This window comes from Schistocerca serialis, chromosome 8 (genome assembly GCF_023864345.2).
Source record: "Schistocerca serialis cubense isolate TAMUIC-IGC-003099 chromosome 8, iqSchSeri2.2, whole genome shotgun sequence".
Lineage (NCBI taxonomy): Eukaryota > Metazoa > Arthropoda > Insecta > Orthoptera > Acrididae > Schistocerca > Schistocerca serialis.
The window spans coordinates 161,160,097-161,176,749 of NC_064645.1; the positions used below are offsets into that span (position 1 = coordinate 161,160,097).

Here is a 16,653-nt window from a genome sequence, read left to right on the forward strand (position 1 = left end):
ATTCTTGAAGGTTAAACTTTTGCAAAGTTATGAGAATGGTGAAGTAAAAAAGTAATCAGCACTCCGAATTTAAGTTACACTTCTTTTTTATTACTTTTGTTGCAATATCACGTAACTCGTTCCGAAAATCACTTCACAATATAAAACATACTCGAAAATATCTTCCTCGCTGTTAAAGTTCACATTTCATAAACTGACTACAATTTGCGTCTTTTTAACACGACGACCAAAGCTTGACTCTCCAATAAACGCTTACGCGCCCAAAAATCAGAGTTACAAGTACGTCAATGATCATAGTGACAAAAGAAAGAATACACATAAGAATGATATCATTGCAATATATACATATCGATGTATCGAAGTACCTCTACATTAATGAAATCAAATCTGAATGTTGTCACAGAAATATGTTAACTATTTTACAGAAACAGAGTAGAATATTGCTGGTATCGAGAGGTTGAGGTGAGCCTCGTCACGGGAAGCAGCCGCCTGTGCCTTCCGACAATTCTCTAAGCTAGTCTGCCTTTCGTTGTTTATGCCAAAATATCTTCGTAGCCAGCGGTTCATATGTGCAAAGATGACGAACGCAAGGAGCCAATTAAGGCCTGTATTGTGGGTGATCAAACACTTCAGAACTAAAATGCTTTGGGGGCGTCTTCATTGCCCCTGCAGAATGCGTCTGAAAATTGTCTTGAAGAAAGAAACGCATGACATTTATATTATGTGGGCTGCATAGCTTCAGACGAAATCTCTCACCAGATGCACATACTTGGCGGGAGGCATTTCTACGTGATCACTTTGCGCTCTGAACTGAAAAGGGTTACGTGAAGCAATCGACAGTTACACTAGACTTTCACGGGCGGAAATGTCATGTCCATTATAATTTCCGGGCTGTTATGCCGTGGTCGGTTGATGAATTCTGTGTCAATTCCCAACGTTTCGACCCCGTCTGCGGGAGACATCTTCAAGGGGGTCTGTAGCTCAATGGAAGGTCCAACATACCCACTGGCTCGCTAATGACTGTCGCTAAATTCAGTGTCCGCGCGCTCCCGCGCCGCGGCGTGACGTCACATGTTTTGAAAACGTCAGTGCAACTGGCCGCTGTCCGTTGCCGTCGATCGCCGTTGCCATCACCAGTATTGGACCGGTGGTACACATCTTCTTTAACACCGTTTAATTTCACGCCGTCCTCCTTACGATTGGAAACGTTTGGAAGAGCACAAGGGCAATTGTAGAAGAGGAGAAACGTGTAAGTAGGCTGTTTATGTTTTCTTATTGGCAACGTTACGTAGCGCTCTGTATGAAAATCACTGGCTGTGCTGTATTCAGTCTGTGGTTAGTTTGCATTGTTGTCTGCCATTGTAGTGTTGGGCAGATGGATGTGAACAGCGCCTAGCGTTGCGCAGTTGGAGGTGAGCCGCCAGCAGTGGTGGATGTGGGGAGAGAAATGGCGGAGTTTTGAAATTTGTAAGACTGGATGTCATGAACTGCTATGTATATTATGATTTTTCAACACTATTAAGGTAAATATATTGTTTGTTCTCTATTAAAATCTTTCATTTGCTAACTATGCCTATCAGTAGTTAGTGCCTTCCGTAGTTTGAATCTTTTATTTAGCTGGCAGTAGTGGCGCTCGCTGTATTGCAGTAGTTCGAGTAACGAAGATTTTTGGGAGGTAAGTGATTTGTGAAAGGTATAGGTTAATGTTAGTCAGGGCCATTCTTTTGTAGGGATTTTTGAAAGTCAGATTGTGTTACGCTAAAAAATATTGTGTGTCAGTTTAGTGTTGATCAGAATAAGTAAAGAGAGTGAATGTTTGAGTACGTTCAGTTTTGCTCAGCTGTTTGAAAAGCCAATAATGTAAGAGGTTCATCAGCACAGTAATTCAGAAATTTTTCTAAGGGGACGTTTCAAACGGAACGATCGGCTGTTGCGGAGCATGCTTTCCAGCCAGGGAACCACGATATTCGTTTCGAGGAGACGCAAGTACTAGCGGCCACAAGCGGATATTACGAAAGGCTCTACAGGATGGCAATCGAAATCGCTAAACACCCTAATAATTTCAATCGTAGGGAGCAAGGCGTAAAATTAAACGGTATATGGATGCCGGTGTTAAAGAAGATGTGTACCACCGGTCCACTACTGGGTGATGGCAACGGCGATCGACGGCAACGGACAGCGGCCAGTTGCACTGACGTTTTCAAAACATGTGACGTCACGCCGCGGCGCGGGAGCGCGCGGACACGGAATTTAGCGACAGTCAGTAGCGAGCCAGTGGGTGTGTTGGACGTTCCATTGAGCTACAGACCCTCTTGAAGATGACTCCCTCAGACGGGGACGAAACGCTGGGAATTGACACAGAATTCATCAACCGACCACGGCATAACAGCCCGGATAATTATAATGGACAAAGCTCCATCGGATTTTCACAGTGGCTTCCATTTTGCAGCCTAATCAGACCTTACTTTCCGAATATGTATCGTATTACCACATACCTACGTTACAATAAACACAATAAGGAAAACAATAATGAGAATCTCTTCTGAAGAGATGGGCAACAACGGTATTAGCATTATCACATTCACGAACGTCCCTGATGGCAAACTTGATAAGCATGTTTCATATTTCTCTCGTGGATGGGGTGCATCCTGTGGCATCGCCGGAGTTCGCAGTGCCATACCAAAGTCGGCAACGCGAATCGCTACCACAGACACAGACCGCAGAGGGCTCTCTGCCATCCGCAACAACCAATGGAAGGCAGTCCAAAGAGATGCCCTCCCTCTCAGTACAGTAGCGCCCTTGCGATGTCTTTTATAGTCTCGACCATACAAGAGCTCTGTTCCAGTTTGAGGCCTACACTGCAGCAGTCAGTATACGTAAACGACAGCGAAATTTCTAATGAAATGCACTTTCGTAAATGTTGCATTTTGAACTGCAAGGCGACAGTTTGTTAATCCGTGCATCAAGTGATTCTTTCACAGTCACTGACCGTTGTAAATTTCAAGCAATTCTGTGGCAGAGAACTGTGTCAAGGTTAAATAAATCTTTTATTCATTTACGTAATAAAGTGAACTAGTGTTTCATGTGTTTTAGTCTTATAAGCCTTTCTGCCACAGCAATTACAGAATCCACAATCGGACAAAAGTAGTTTCGTCAGGTCACAACTTATCCCTTTCAGTAAAAAAAAGGAGTATAGTCCGACATATTCATAAAAATCGATAACCCACAATCATCTAATCATAAACCGATCACCTGCTGTGCCCAAATTATTCCGCCTGCGTAGACGAGCTGCCAGCGCCGCTTATTCTTATGCAGGAGACCCGCGTTCCATCTCCTGTCAGGTCGGAGATTTTATCCGCTCAGGGACTTGGTGCTGTGTTGTCCTAACCATCACTTTACCATCATTGACACGCAACTCACCGAAGTGGCGTCAAATAAAATGGCTTGCTCTAGGCGGCCGAACAACCCCAGAGAAGGCCACCTGCCCAAAACTGGCATACGATCATTTCGTTTTACCCAAATTCAAGACTTATCTTAAAGATCAGTCCGGTTTTCGTAAAAACCATAGCACAAAATTTGCGCAAATTGAGGTAACTGATGAGCTGAATTAAGTCGCACATAACTGCGCGGGCACAGTGTTCACACTATTAAACACCAGCAATGCATTTGATACCATCAAAATTGGTATATTGCCGAGGCAGTTAAAATATTCATATAATGTGCTTGTGAATTACAAGGTTCCTGAGAACCAGAGAGCAGCGTGTGGTCTGCGGGGGTTGAAAAGCCTTGATGGAAACATTCATTGATCAGCTAGAACATTATGACCATCGATATAAACCCGTCCACGTGGTAGCAGCGTCACCTGCCGAGGAATGGCTACTAGTCAGAGACGCCCACGGTGCACATAGTATCAGAGTGAGTGCTGTCCCTGTGTACAATAGAGAAGGCGCGCGATCTATCTGAGTTTGATCAAGGGTAGATTGTGGTGGCAGAGCATTGCATGGTCTGACAAATCCCGCTATCTTCTTCATCATGTCGATGGGAGGGTGCGAATCACTCGACTTCCAGGGAAACAGCTCCTTGAAGCCTGTACTGTGAGACGGAGCTGGCGGTGGCTCCATTATGCTATGAGGAATATTCACGTGGGCATCCGTAGGTGCAGTGGAGCTCGTGCAAGGCACCGTGGTGCCCAAAGAGTATCGTACTCTGGTTGCAGACCACGTACACACCTCCATGGCGATGATGTTTCCCGACGGTAATGGCATTTTTCAACAAGATAATGCGTCTTGTCATAAGGCCCACAGTGTTTTGGTGTGGTTCGAGGAACACAGTGGCGAGGACCAATTAATGTGCTGGCCCCCAACTCGCCAGATCTGAACCCGATTGAACACACCCGGGATTTGATTGATCGTGGCGTCAGAGGTCATCGCTCCCCTCCCCGGAATTTAAGGGAATTGGGTGACTTGTGTGCAGGTGTGATGCCAACTCCCTCCAGCGGCCTACCAAGGCCTTACTGCTTCCATGCCACGTCGCGTCGCCGCTGTTATCCGTGCCAAAGGCGGACATACCGGCTGTTAGGTGGGTGGTCGTAATGTTCTGGCTGATCAGCGTATTTTCGCAGAAGTGCCCCAGCGTTCAGTCCTTGGTTCACTTTTCTTCTCTTTGTGCGTCACCGCATTTTTGTTGATTCTGCCCTGTAAATGTGCGGTAGTGGATAAATGGTGTAGTGGATGTGTGTAAGATGAGCAGGATTCCTGGTAAAAATAATATTGAAGCGGAATTTGTGCAAATAGATTCGATTAGAGCGTGGACGCAGCTGTACCAGCACATAAGGGATGAGAGTTTAAACAATGATTACACACTCATTGAAGCAAAGAAAGCAGAAAACAAGACCTTAACAGTTATAGAGATGTCAGTCCATATGATCATAGCTGAGTTGTTCTCACAAAGGGATACTGCAACTGTATAAATGCAATTGAGTACTGACTCATCAGTGTGGGATCCGTACCAGGTCGGGTTGACAAGGAAATAGAGAAGATCCAAAGAAGAGCGGCGCGTTTCGTCACAAGGCTATATGGTAAGCATGATAGCGTTACGGAGAAGTTTAGCAAACTCAAGTGGCAGACTCTGCAAGAGAGGCGCTCTGCATCGCGGTATAGCTTGCTGTCCAGGTTTCGAGAGGGTGCGTTTCTGGATGAGGTATCGAATATGTTGCTTCCCCCTACTTATACCTCCGGAGGAGATCACGAATGTAAAATTAGAGAAATTCGAGCGCTCTTGGAGGCTTACCGGCAGTCGTTCTTCCCGTGAACCATACGCGACTGGAACAGGACAGGGAGGTAATGACAGTGGCACGTAAAGTGCCTTCCGCCACACACCGTTGGGTGGCTTGCGGAGTATTGTTGTAGATGTAGGTGTAGATGTAAATTTCGTTCCTATGATGACGAGCCCCAGCTTTACTCAGGTGCCTCACCAGGAGCCATTGTCCAAGCTAATAACCTAGAACTTTATCTAAGTATGATGACGTCCTGAGTATCTTCTGTATCCCAGCAGAAATTAACTAGTTCTAGATTTCATGTGCAATGCCCTTTCGTTCTTCTTAACGGTGTCCAACAGCATATCAGTAAACGATCAACGTCACGGGTGAGATTTCGGATGAGTAACTCAAGTGGGCAGTAAACACTGTTGCAACCTGTAGGAATACTGACTCTTGCCTTTACACCTTTTAGAAGTTTCGAAATGTATTTACATATGATGTGAAACGGAAGTCTGTGCAGTCACACGTTCTGCCGAACCTGCAGTATGGCGATGAAATCCAACCGACAATAGTAGCGAGAGCTCTAGGCGGTTACAACAAACCGTGAATAACTGTGTGCGCTGCATCTGCAACATTCGGCAGTTCAAATGGCTCTGAGCACTATGGGACTCAACTGCTGTGGTCATAAGTCCCCTAGAACTTAGAACTACTTAAACCTAACTAACCTAAGGACATCACACACACCCATGCCCGAGGCAGGATTCGAACCTGCGACCGTAGCGGTCGTGCGGTTCCAGACTGTAGCGCCTTTAACCGCTCGGCCACTCCGGCCGGCTAACATTTGGCAGTACCCATATCATTGCCTCGTACTCTCGAATAGGACTATTATGGCTGGACAAGTCACGTGACTACCGAAAGCTATGCCTACATCATCGACTCTTCAAAGCGGATGTATCCCACTATTTCTTAGCATCAAAGGTCACATCCTGTCATCTCGTCACGCCCATGATACAAGGACTCACTTATGGAGAATAAAATAATCTTCACAAGATACATAGCGACTGACTGCCGCAAATCCTTCCACACTAACAAAACAGGAAGAAGACATTTGTTCCTAATTATTTGCTTCTCTTCGCCCCTGAAACTGATCCTATTGTGATTGTAACGGACGCCTTCAACAAGCCATTAAAACTGCTACACCACGAACATGACGTGCTACAGACGCGAAATTTAACCGACAGGAAGAACATGCTGTGATATGCAAATGATTAGCTTTTCAGAGCATTCACACAAGGTTGGCGCCGGTGGCGACACCTACAACTTGCTGACATGAGGAAAGTTTCCAACCGATTTCTCATACACAAACAGCAATTGACCGGCGTTGCCTGGTGAAACGTTGTTGTGATGCCTCGTGTAAGGAGGAGAAATGCGTACCAGCACGTTTCCAACTTTGATAAAGGTCGAATTGCAGCCTATCGTGATTGCGGTTTATCGTATCGCGACATTGCTGCTTGCGTTGGTCGAGATCCAATGACTCTTAGCAGAATAAGGAATCGGTGGGTTCAGGAGGGTAATACGGAACGCCGTGCTGGATCCCAACGTCCTCGTATCACTAGCAGTCCAAATGACAGGCATCCGCATGGCTGTAACGGATCGTGCAGCCATGTCTCGATCCCTGAGTCAACAGATGAGACGTTTGCAAGAGAACAACCAACTGCACGAACAGTTCGACGACGTTTGCAGCAGCATGGACTATCAGATCGGAGACCATGGATGCGGTTACCCTTGACGCTGCATCACAGACAAGAGCGCCTGCGATGGTGTACTCGACGATGAAAGTGGGTGCACGAAAGGCACAACGTCATTTTTTCGGATGAATCCAGGTTCTGTTTACAGCATCATGATGGTCGCATTCGTGTTTGGCAACATCGCGGTGAAAGCACATTGGAAGCATGTATTCGTCATCGCCATACTGGCGTATCACCCGGCGTGATGGTATGGGGTGCCATTGGTTACACGTCTCGGTCACCTCTTGTTCGCATTGACGGCACTTTGAACAGTGGACGTTACATTTCAGATGTGTTACGACCCGTGGCTCTACCCTTCATTCGAACGCTGCGAAACCCTACATTTCAGCAGGATAATGCACGACCGCAGGTTGTAGGTCCCGTACGAGCCTTTCTGGATACAGAAAATGTTCGAATGCTGCCCTGGCCAGCACATTGTCCAGATCTCTCACCAATTGAAAACGTCTGGTCAATGGTGGCCGAGCAACTGGCTAGTCACAATACCCCAGTCACTACTCTTGATGAACTGTGGTATCGTGTTGAAGCTGCATGGGCAGCTGTACCTGTACACGCCATCCAAGCTCTGTTTGACTCAATGCACAGGCGTATCAAGGCCGTTATTGCGGCCAGAGGTGGTTGTTCTGGGTACTCATTTCTCAGGATCTATGCACCCAAATTGCGTGAAAATGTAATCACATGTCAGTTCTAGTATAATACATTTGTCCAAAGAATACCCGTTTATCATCTGCATTTCTTCTCGGTGTTGGAATTTTAGTGGCCAGTAGTGTAGTTACAGCATCTTAACAATCATCTGGCCAATGACTACATGAAAGCGATACGTATTGTGAGAACCAAGTATAAATTAGAGAGGTGGAAAAATAAGTGCGTGGATCATAGGTCAAGCATTAATGTACGACTGGCGTTGAATAAGTAATGCAGAACATTTTCTTTCTCAGCTAATTTCGACTGAAAAAATGCGGGGACATCTTGAAATACTCGTGCTTAAGACCTTATAGTTTCATGAAGTCCTGGTAGCCTTCAAAATGGTGTATGTAACGGAGATGCGTTCAAACCAGAGAGCTGTCATTGAGTTTCTTTTGGTAGAAAACCGGAGCAGCGCAGGTGTTCACACGCGCTTGCAGATTGTCTATGGACGCCTGGAAGTGAGCAAAAGCACGGTGAGTCGTTGGGCGAGGCGTCTGTCAGCATCGCAACAGGATCCCGCAAACCTGTCCCATCACCCCCGTGCCTCCCGGCTGCATGCAGCTGCGACTCCTGCAGTGTTGGAACGGACGTATTCATGGCCAAGAAAACGCAAACAAACTTCTCCTTCTCCATGACAACGCAAGGCGCACCCGAGAGGACCTCACCAAACCTCGTTGGACTGTTCTCCCTCATCCACCCTACAGCGCTGATCTCACATAACCCGACTTTTATCTGTTTGGCACGATGAAGGATGCACTCCGCGATAAGCAGTACGCGGATAATGGGGGGGGGGGGGGGCGGATTATTGACGCAGGAAGACGTTGGCTCTGATGTCGACCATTAGAATGGTACCACGTGGGCATACAAGCCCCCTCAGCAAGGTGGCGTGAGGCCGTCACACTGAACCAAAATCATGTTGAAAGATAGGGTTTTGTAGCCAAGAGAGTGGGAAATAATATGGTGCGTTGAAATACTGAACAAACCAACTTACTTTCATACAAATTTTGTGTCGCATTACTTATTGAGCGTCTGTCGCAGAACCCCAGCTGTGTACACCCATAAAAGAAAATCAGACGTAAACTCATTCTCTGTTGTTGTTGTCCGCCTCTTCAATAAGCTGCGCCACACACAGGGCACAGTTCAGTGGCCTCTTGTCTTTACGGAACAGCCGAATGAGTTCCTTCAGCGTACCCAATAACATTATCCTAAAAAATTAACAAATACATCCAATTTCTTGCTGTGAATCAATAAGCAAATGTTGCCATCTTCTCCCAGTTATGTTTCCTTTTTTTCCGTTTGTTAATCAATCACACAACACTCCCCGTCCTCTCTTTAACAGTCAGGCATTTCATTAATGTTTAATGTACAAATTGAAAGTTTTTTTAAATTAGTATGTGTATACTTTTCTTTGCCTTAAAATTAATTTGTTTAATTTTGTAATATATATAATTTCCTACGTGTGTATATATATATATATATATATATATATATATATATATATATATATATATACATATATAGGGTGGCCAATTGATCGTGACCGGGCCAAATATCTCACGAAATAAGCGTCAAACGAAAAAACTACAAAGAACGAAACTTGTCTAGCTTGAAGGGGGAAACCAGATGGCGCTATGGTTGGCCCGCTAGATGGCGTTGCCGCATGTCAAATGGATACCAACTGCGTTTTTTTTTAAATAGGAACCCCCATTTTTATTACATATTCGTGTAGCACGTAAAGAATGTTTCAGCTGGACCACTTTTTTCGCTTTGTGATAGATGGCCCTGTAATAGTCACAAACATATGGCTCACAATTTTAGACGAACAGTTGGTAACAGGTAAGTTTTTTAAATTAAAATACAGAACGTAGGTACGTTTGAACATTTTATTTCGGTTGTTCGGTTGTTCCAATGTGATACATGTACCTTTGTGAACTTATCGTTTCTGAGAACGCATGCTATTACAGCGTGATTACCTGTAAATACCACATTAATGCAATAAATGCTCAAAATGATGTCCGTCAACCTCAATGCATTTGGCAATGCGTGTAACGACATTCCTCTCAACAGCGAGTAGTTCGCCTTCCGTAATGTTTGCACTTGCACTGACAATGCGCTGACGCATGTTGTCAGGCGTCTTCGGTGGATCACGATAGCAAATATCCTTCAAATTTCCCCACAGAAAGAAATCCGGGGACGTCATATCCGATGAACGTGCTGGCCATGGTATGGTGCTTCGACGACCAATTCATCTAACATGAATTATGTTTTTCAATACCGCTTCAACCGCACGCGAGCTATGCGCCGGACATCCATCATTTTGCAATTCTGTCACTGCAGTGAAACATCTTGTAGTAACATCGGTAAAACACTGCGTAGGAAATCAGCATACATTGCACCATTTAGTTGCCATCGATAAAATGGGGGCCAATTATCCTTCCTCCCATAATGCCGCACCATACATTAATCCGCCAAGATCGCTGATGTTCCACTTGTCGCAGCCATCGTGGATTTTCCGTTGTCCAGTATCGCGTATGATGCCGGTTTATGTTACCGCTGTTGGTGACTGACGCTTTGTCGCTAAATAGAACGCGTGCAAAAAATCTGTGATCGTCCCGTAATTTCTCTTGTGCCCAGTGGCAGAACTGTACACGACGTTCAAAGTCGTCGCAATGCAATTCCTGGTGCATAGAAATATGGTACGGGTGCAATCGAAGTTGATGTAGCATTCTCAACACCGACGTTTTTGAGATTCCCGATTTTCACGCAATTCGTCTGCTACTGATGTGCGGATTAGCCGCGACAGCAACTAAAACACCTACTTGGGCATCATCATTTGTTGCAGGTCGTCGTTGACGTTTCACATGTGGATGAACACTTCCTGTTTTCTTAAATAGCGTAACTATCCGGCGAACGGTCCGGACACTTGGATGATGTCGTCCAGGATACCGAGCAGCATACATAGCACACGCCCGTTGGGCATTTTGAACACAATAGCCATACATCCATACATCAACACGATATCGACCTTTGCCGCAATTGGTAAACGGTCCATTTTAACACGGGTAATGTATCACGAAGCAAATACCGTCCGCACTGGCGGAATGTTACGTGATACCACGTACTTATGCGTTTGTGACTATTACAGCGCCATCTGTCACAAAGCGAAAAAAGTGGTCCAACTGAAACATTCATATTTCTTTACGTACTACACGAATATGTAATAAAAATGGGGGTTCCTATTTTAAAAAAACGCAGTTGATATCCGTTTGACCTATGGCAACGTCATCTAGCGGGCCAACCATAGCCCATCTGGTTTCCCCCTTCAAGCTAGACGACTTTCGTTCTTTGTAGTTTTTCCGTTTGATGGTTATTTCGTGAGATACTTGGCCTGGTCACTATCAATGGACCACCCTATATATATACGCCCATTGCTCCCGATTCTCGAAAGTAAAATTACTTTTAATGTTTTTGTACTCTACTCATTAACAAATACTGCTCATTAACAATACACCTCGCGTTGGTGGACATCCGATGACTGTTAGCAGAATATGGAATCGGTGGTTTCAGGAGGGTAATACGGAACGCAGTGCTGGATCCCAACGGCCTCGTATCACTAGCAGTTGAGATGTCAACAGATGGGGGCGTTTGCAAGAGAACAACCATTTGCACGAACAGTTCGACGACGTTTGCAGCAGTATGGACTACCAGCTCGAAGACCATGGCTGCGGTTACCCTTGACGCTGCATCACTGACAGGAGCGCCTGCGATGGTGTACTCAACGACGAACCTGGGTGCACGAATGGCAAAACGTCATTTTTTCGGATGAATCCAGGTTCTGTTTACAGCATCATTATGGTCGCATCCGTGTTTGCCGACAGCGCGGTGAACGCACATTGGAAGCGTGTATTCCTCATCGCCATACTGTCGTATCACCCGGCGCGATGGTATGGGGTGCCATTGGTTACACGTCTCTGTCACCTCTTGTTCGCACTGACGGCACTTTGAACAGTGGACGTTACATTTCTGATGTGTTACGACCCGTGGCTCTACCCTTCATTCGTTCCTTGGGAAACCCTACATTTCAGCAGGATAATGCACGACCGCGTGTTGCAGGTCCTGTACGGGCCTTTCTGGATACAGAAAATGTTCGATTGCTGCCCTGGCCAGCACATTCTCCAGATCTCTCACCAATTGAAAACGTCTGCTCAATGGTGGCCGAGCAACTGGCTCGTCAAAATACGCCGGTCACTACTCTTGATGAACTGTGGTATCGTGTGGAAGCAGTATGGTCAGCTGTACCTGTACACGCTCCGTTTGACTCAATGCCCAGGCGTATCAAGGCCGTTATTACGGCCAGAGGTGGTTGTTCCGGGTACTGACTTCTCAGGATCTATGCACCCAAATTGCGTGAAAATGTAATCATTTGTCAGTTCAAGTACAATATATTTGTCCAATGTATACCCGTTTATCATCTGCATTTCTTCTTGGTGTAGCAATTTTGATGGCCAGTAGTGTAGTCTGAGGTGCGATAAGCTACAACTCTCGTTCACTTTTTGTGTTCCTGGAGGGGACGCTAACCAGCTCTCGGTACATGCTGAATGTTGTTAGACCCATTCAATCACCGTCCTTGCAATGAAAAGGAAGCAGAATGCAGGCGGGCCTTATCGAGGAGTACCATCACTTCACGCAGTGTTCTAAGCGTTGTTCTTGGACTGTGTCTTTAAGACGTCTCAGTTGTTGACAATGAATGCCAGCAGTGATAGTTACACCTCGGAAAAGTAATTCGTAGTACATCACACCGTCGCTGCTCCACCAGATGCATGATATTATCTTTTGTGGATGTCTTTGTACGGCGAGTTGCTCATTTCTTTGGGATGAAACATTCCTTTCATTTCCTTTTGTCAGCGTAAAGAAATCCGTTCTCGTCACCAGTAACAATACAGGATAGGAACGGGCTGTGTTCTTCATGAGCAAATTGATGACAAGCAAGCAGAGATGCACATTTTGCCGCCCGCTGATTTTTGTGATTTTGGCTTAGAGAATGCGACACCCGTACACTAGAGTTTTGAACCTTCCCCATCGCATGCCAATGTCGGACGATGGTGGAATGACCTCAGTTCATAAATAAGCCATTTCTCGAGTACACTGACGGGGATTTTTGTGGATTAAAGCATTTACACGATCTTCATCAAACACCGAAGGTCTTCGTGAACGCGGAGAGTCACTAATGTCAAAACGATTCTGCTCAAACGAGAAAATCAGTTCTTTGCTGCCACCTCTCTACTGAACAACAAATGTCGGAAACGTCACGATTTCTCCACTTGGCACTCTAGCGACCACAGCTCCATTCACTACCTCTAAATGAAAAAATGACAATGTGTAAACTCGAATAGCAGCAGTGAACTACAAATAAAAAACGAGAACCGATAAACAAACACACAGCAAGCGAAATACCAACATATAAACGAAAACGCTACGAATTCCTGGGCAATGTTAATATGTCCATACAGAATACTGTGCGATGCTATGTGTGTACGATTCTCCTGCGTGAACCATTCCTTAAATGCGATATTTACAACTTCGGTCTCCCTTTTTCTGTGCTCAGCTACCAGACCAGATACAAACAATCATCGTATTTTAATTGTTTCTCTACTGTACGCAGCACACGTGGTGTGAAATGTGACTATATCCTTCCGCTTTTAGCGTTTTCCGAAGCGCAATATGTGGACGACATTCTAATCAGGAAATGCACCCCGATTACATAACACCACCTACTCTGCACTTCAACGTTAGTATAATACATGGTGGCAGGTAAAGTTCTCGAAGGTTTGCGAGGCCCAAATCCTCCCTTCGGATTTTTATATCGTGTAGCATGATTCTTCACTCCTAATCTCTCCTTTGCTGTCATCAGCTGTACAATGACGTCGTTCCTTACACCACCTCAAACGTTGTTTATCATCGATTGCACACAAGTGTACCCGGCCACTGTGGCCGAGCGGTTCTAGGCGCTTCAGTCCGGAACCGCGCTGCTGCTACAGTCGCAGGTTCGAATCCTGCCTCGGGCATGGATGTGTGTGATGTCCTTAGGTTAGTTAGGTTTAAGTAGTTCTAAGTTCTAGCGGACTGATGACCTCATATGTTAAGTCCCGTAGTGCTCAGAGCCATTTGAACCAGCAAACATGTATAGGTTATAAGGAGCTGCTTGACCATTCTACCCCATTCTTTTTAATTCCCTACGCTGGCCTGAAAGCCGGTAGCACTTTGGAGCTCACGAATTATTCCTCCCGCTGATACCATGCGATTTTTTACAGTCGTCCTCTGCAGTCCTCTACTGTTGCTGTCAATCAGTACACAAGGACTGCTTGCTCTTGCTTCAGCTGTGGCTGTTTCTTCGAGCTTCTGCTTCACAGTCACATCACTAATAATCGACTTGGGCAGCTTTAAAAGAGTTAAAATGCCCATGATGGATCTGTTACTTAGGTGGAGTCCAGTGACAAATCTGAGCAGGAAACAAGTGAGCTCTGGAGGCCAACCTATTGTTTTGTTACTGCTTCTCTACTGAAAACCAAATACTTGTCTTCTTTTATACTGGCGAGCCTGCGTCTCGTGACATCTAGTGGTCAATTCGGCAGTAGACCTATATGGGGATGCCTGTATACTTTTGTTCAGACACTGTATCACTAACGTTATTTGTATAATATCAAATCTTTTAGTTCTTGTAAAAGTGGTGTAAAATATTTGTTGCTGTTATCATATCTCCTGCTTGAAATAAGTACCAAAGGTAAACAGTACTATGGCCTAGTTATTTTAAGGATAGACATCATTTTCATCTCCTTCTCACCGAACACAGCTATAGATGAAATGAACTACAGTAAAATACTGAGATTGTTCTTTAAAACCCTTCAAGAAATCGTCCGTCAGGTTTTCGCAATAAGAACTAAGTCCTCAGCCTTCTGACTGGTTTCAAGTGGCGAGCCACGAGTTCCTCTCCTTTGCCAACCTCATCATCTCAGAATATCACTTGCACCTTACGTCCTCAATTATTTGTTCCGCTTAATTCCAGATGGTTCCCTGTCTTATAATGCTGAAGTAACTGACTAGTAATCTCTTTTTCCCGCCTGCTTTCCTAAGTAATGATGTGTTTGTTATCTTCGTTTGGCATAAGTGATCCTTCTCTTATTCTCCTTTTAGTCTCCTCCTTTTCTTTTATCCCAAATGATGAAAGGGCAAAACTCGTGTCACAGTAATGTCTGTTTCGACAGAAAGTAAAAACCGAGGAACAGACAACTCTAGAGATGAAATCACGCAGAGTAGCCGCAAAGAGGGTTGCTGCATGTCAAGCGTGAACGGAAATTAATATAATGGAGAAAAAATTTAACTGAAGTGTTTATCATTCATACAGTTGATTCCCATTTCATCACTCAAACGATATTTAGTTAAGGATAATTTATGATTCTTGAATTTTTCCCTGAAATTTAAAGAACAAAGATGTGTGTACAACTCTAGTGTAAAGGGAGGTGGGTTCACCTCACACAAGACGTTACTACGTGCTGTTGGAACTGCTCGCTTACCGACACAGGCGGCGATCACGACGACAGCGAAGAGTGCCTTCTGCATGGCGACTGATAGTCACAAGTCTGCAACGAGCGTCGCCAACGCTACCCTTTATGTACGAGTACGCGCCCACTGTTTCGGAACGCAAATTTAAGCGGAAAGAATATCAGCTGTAGCGATAACAACTGCAACCTGCATTTCCATCAAGTTTCTTGTAGCTTGCTTCTAACTATCAGTAGCACGTTTAAATGATATTTAATAACTGTCCAAAGAAGAAAAGGAAGTGAAATTCTTTGACGTTATCATAAGCGAGTAGCGTGGACACGAAGGTAAACCTGATAACGAATGCCGTGTACAAATTATAGTTTCAGACAGTTTTTTCTAAACGTTAAGTTTTTACCTGCACGAATACTGCGATAAGGGCTGACAAACGTGCCTTGGATACTATCCACGTAACTCGTAAGTAGTTACTGGGAAGGAGTGCAAGGTCACAAAAGGTCGAAGATGTTTATGGCATTCGACGCCCCACATACTCTGATCAGCCAGAATATTATGACCTCCGACCTGCTATTGACGTAAACCCGTCCACGCGATAGCAGCGTCATCTTTCAAGGAATTACTCCTAGTCAGACACGCGCACGTTGCATGTAGTATCAGTAAGCATGCTGCCCGTGTGTAGAATGGGGAAGGCGCGCGATGTATCTTGAGTCTGACCGAAGGCAGATTGTGATGGCCTAGAGACTAAGCACGAGCATTTCGGAAACTGCCGACTTGTGGTGTGTTCGAGCAGTGCTGTGGGGAGTATCTAGAACACGTGGCAAAATCAAGGCGAAACAACGTCCAGACGTCGTGGGGTTGGGTGACCACCACTCATTACAGATGTCGGACACCATAGGCTGGGTAGACTGTTAAAACAGAACACGAAGCGAACTATGGCCAACTTACATCCGACTTTAATATGAGTACGAAGTCTTTCGCGACGGAGTCCTTGCATAAAAAGTTCTCGGTTTACCTGCCGCGTCAAATTTGGATAAAATCCCAAGCTTTCGATGACTACCGCCGTCATCTTTGTCGGGGGTAAAACTGACTGTCGTGGACCGGTGAGGCTTCAGCTTTTATAAGCGGTGGACGGCTTCTCATTGGCTGAATGACGTCACGGTGAAAACGGCGCGTACAGAGATGGCGGCCTTTATGTCCATAGATTTTGTTTGCGCGCTTTATCCAGCGTTGCTTGCATCGCCATCCATCGCAGCAGGCGGAGAACTCCGAGGAATGTAAGAAGTCTCCCTCTGCGCTCTTTCTTTATCAGTTGCGCGAAAATGGATATTCTGATCGTGATATCAGATCCAC

The 16,653-nt window shown here is 45.2% G+C and overlaps 1 protein-coding gene across 1 annotated transcript in view; it reads right to left on the reverse strand.

The window, feature by feature from the left end:
- LOC126416553 (uncharacterized) overlaps nucleotides 1-15,429 on the reverse strand; it is a 78,455-nt gene extending 63,026 nt beyond the window's left edge. The window contains exon 1 of the mRNA XM_050084298.1: nucleotides 15,321-15,429. Within this exon, the coding sequence (XP_049940255.1) occupies nucleotides 15,321-15,366 (46 nt within the window). The 5' untranslated portion in view covers nucleotides 15,367-15,429. The remainder of the gene's footprint in view (nucleotides 1-15,320) is intronic.
- Between the last annotated feature and the right edge of the window lie 1,224 nt (nucleotides 15,430-16,653).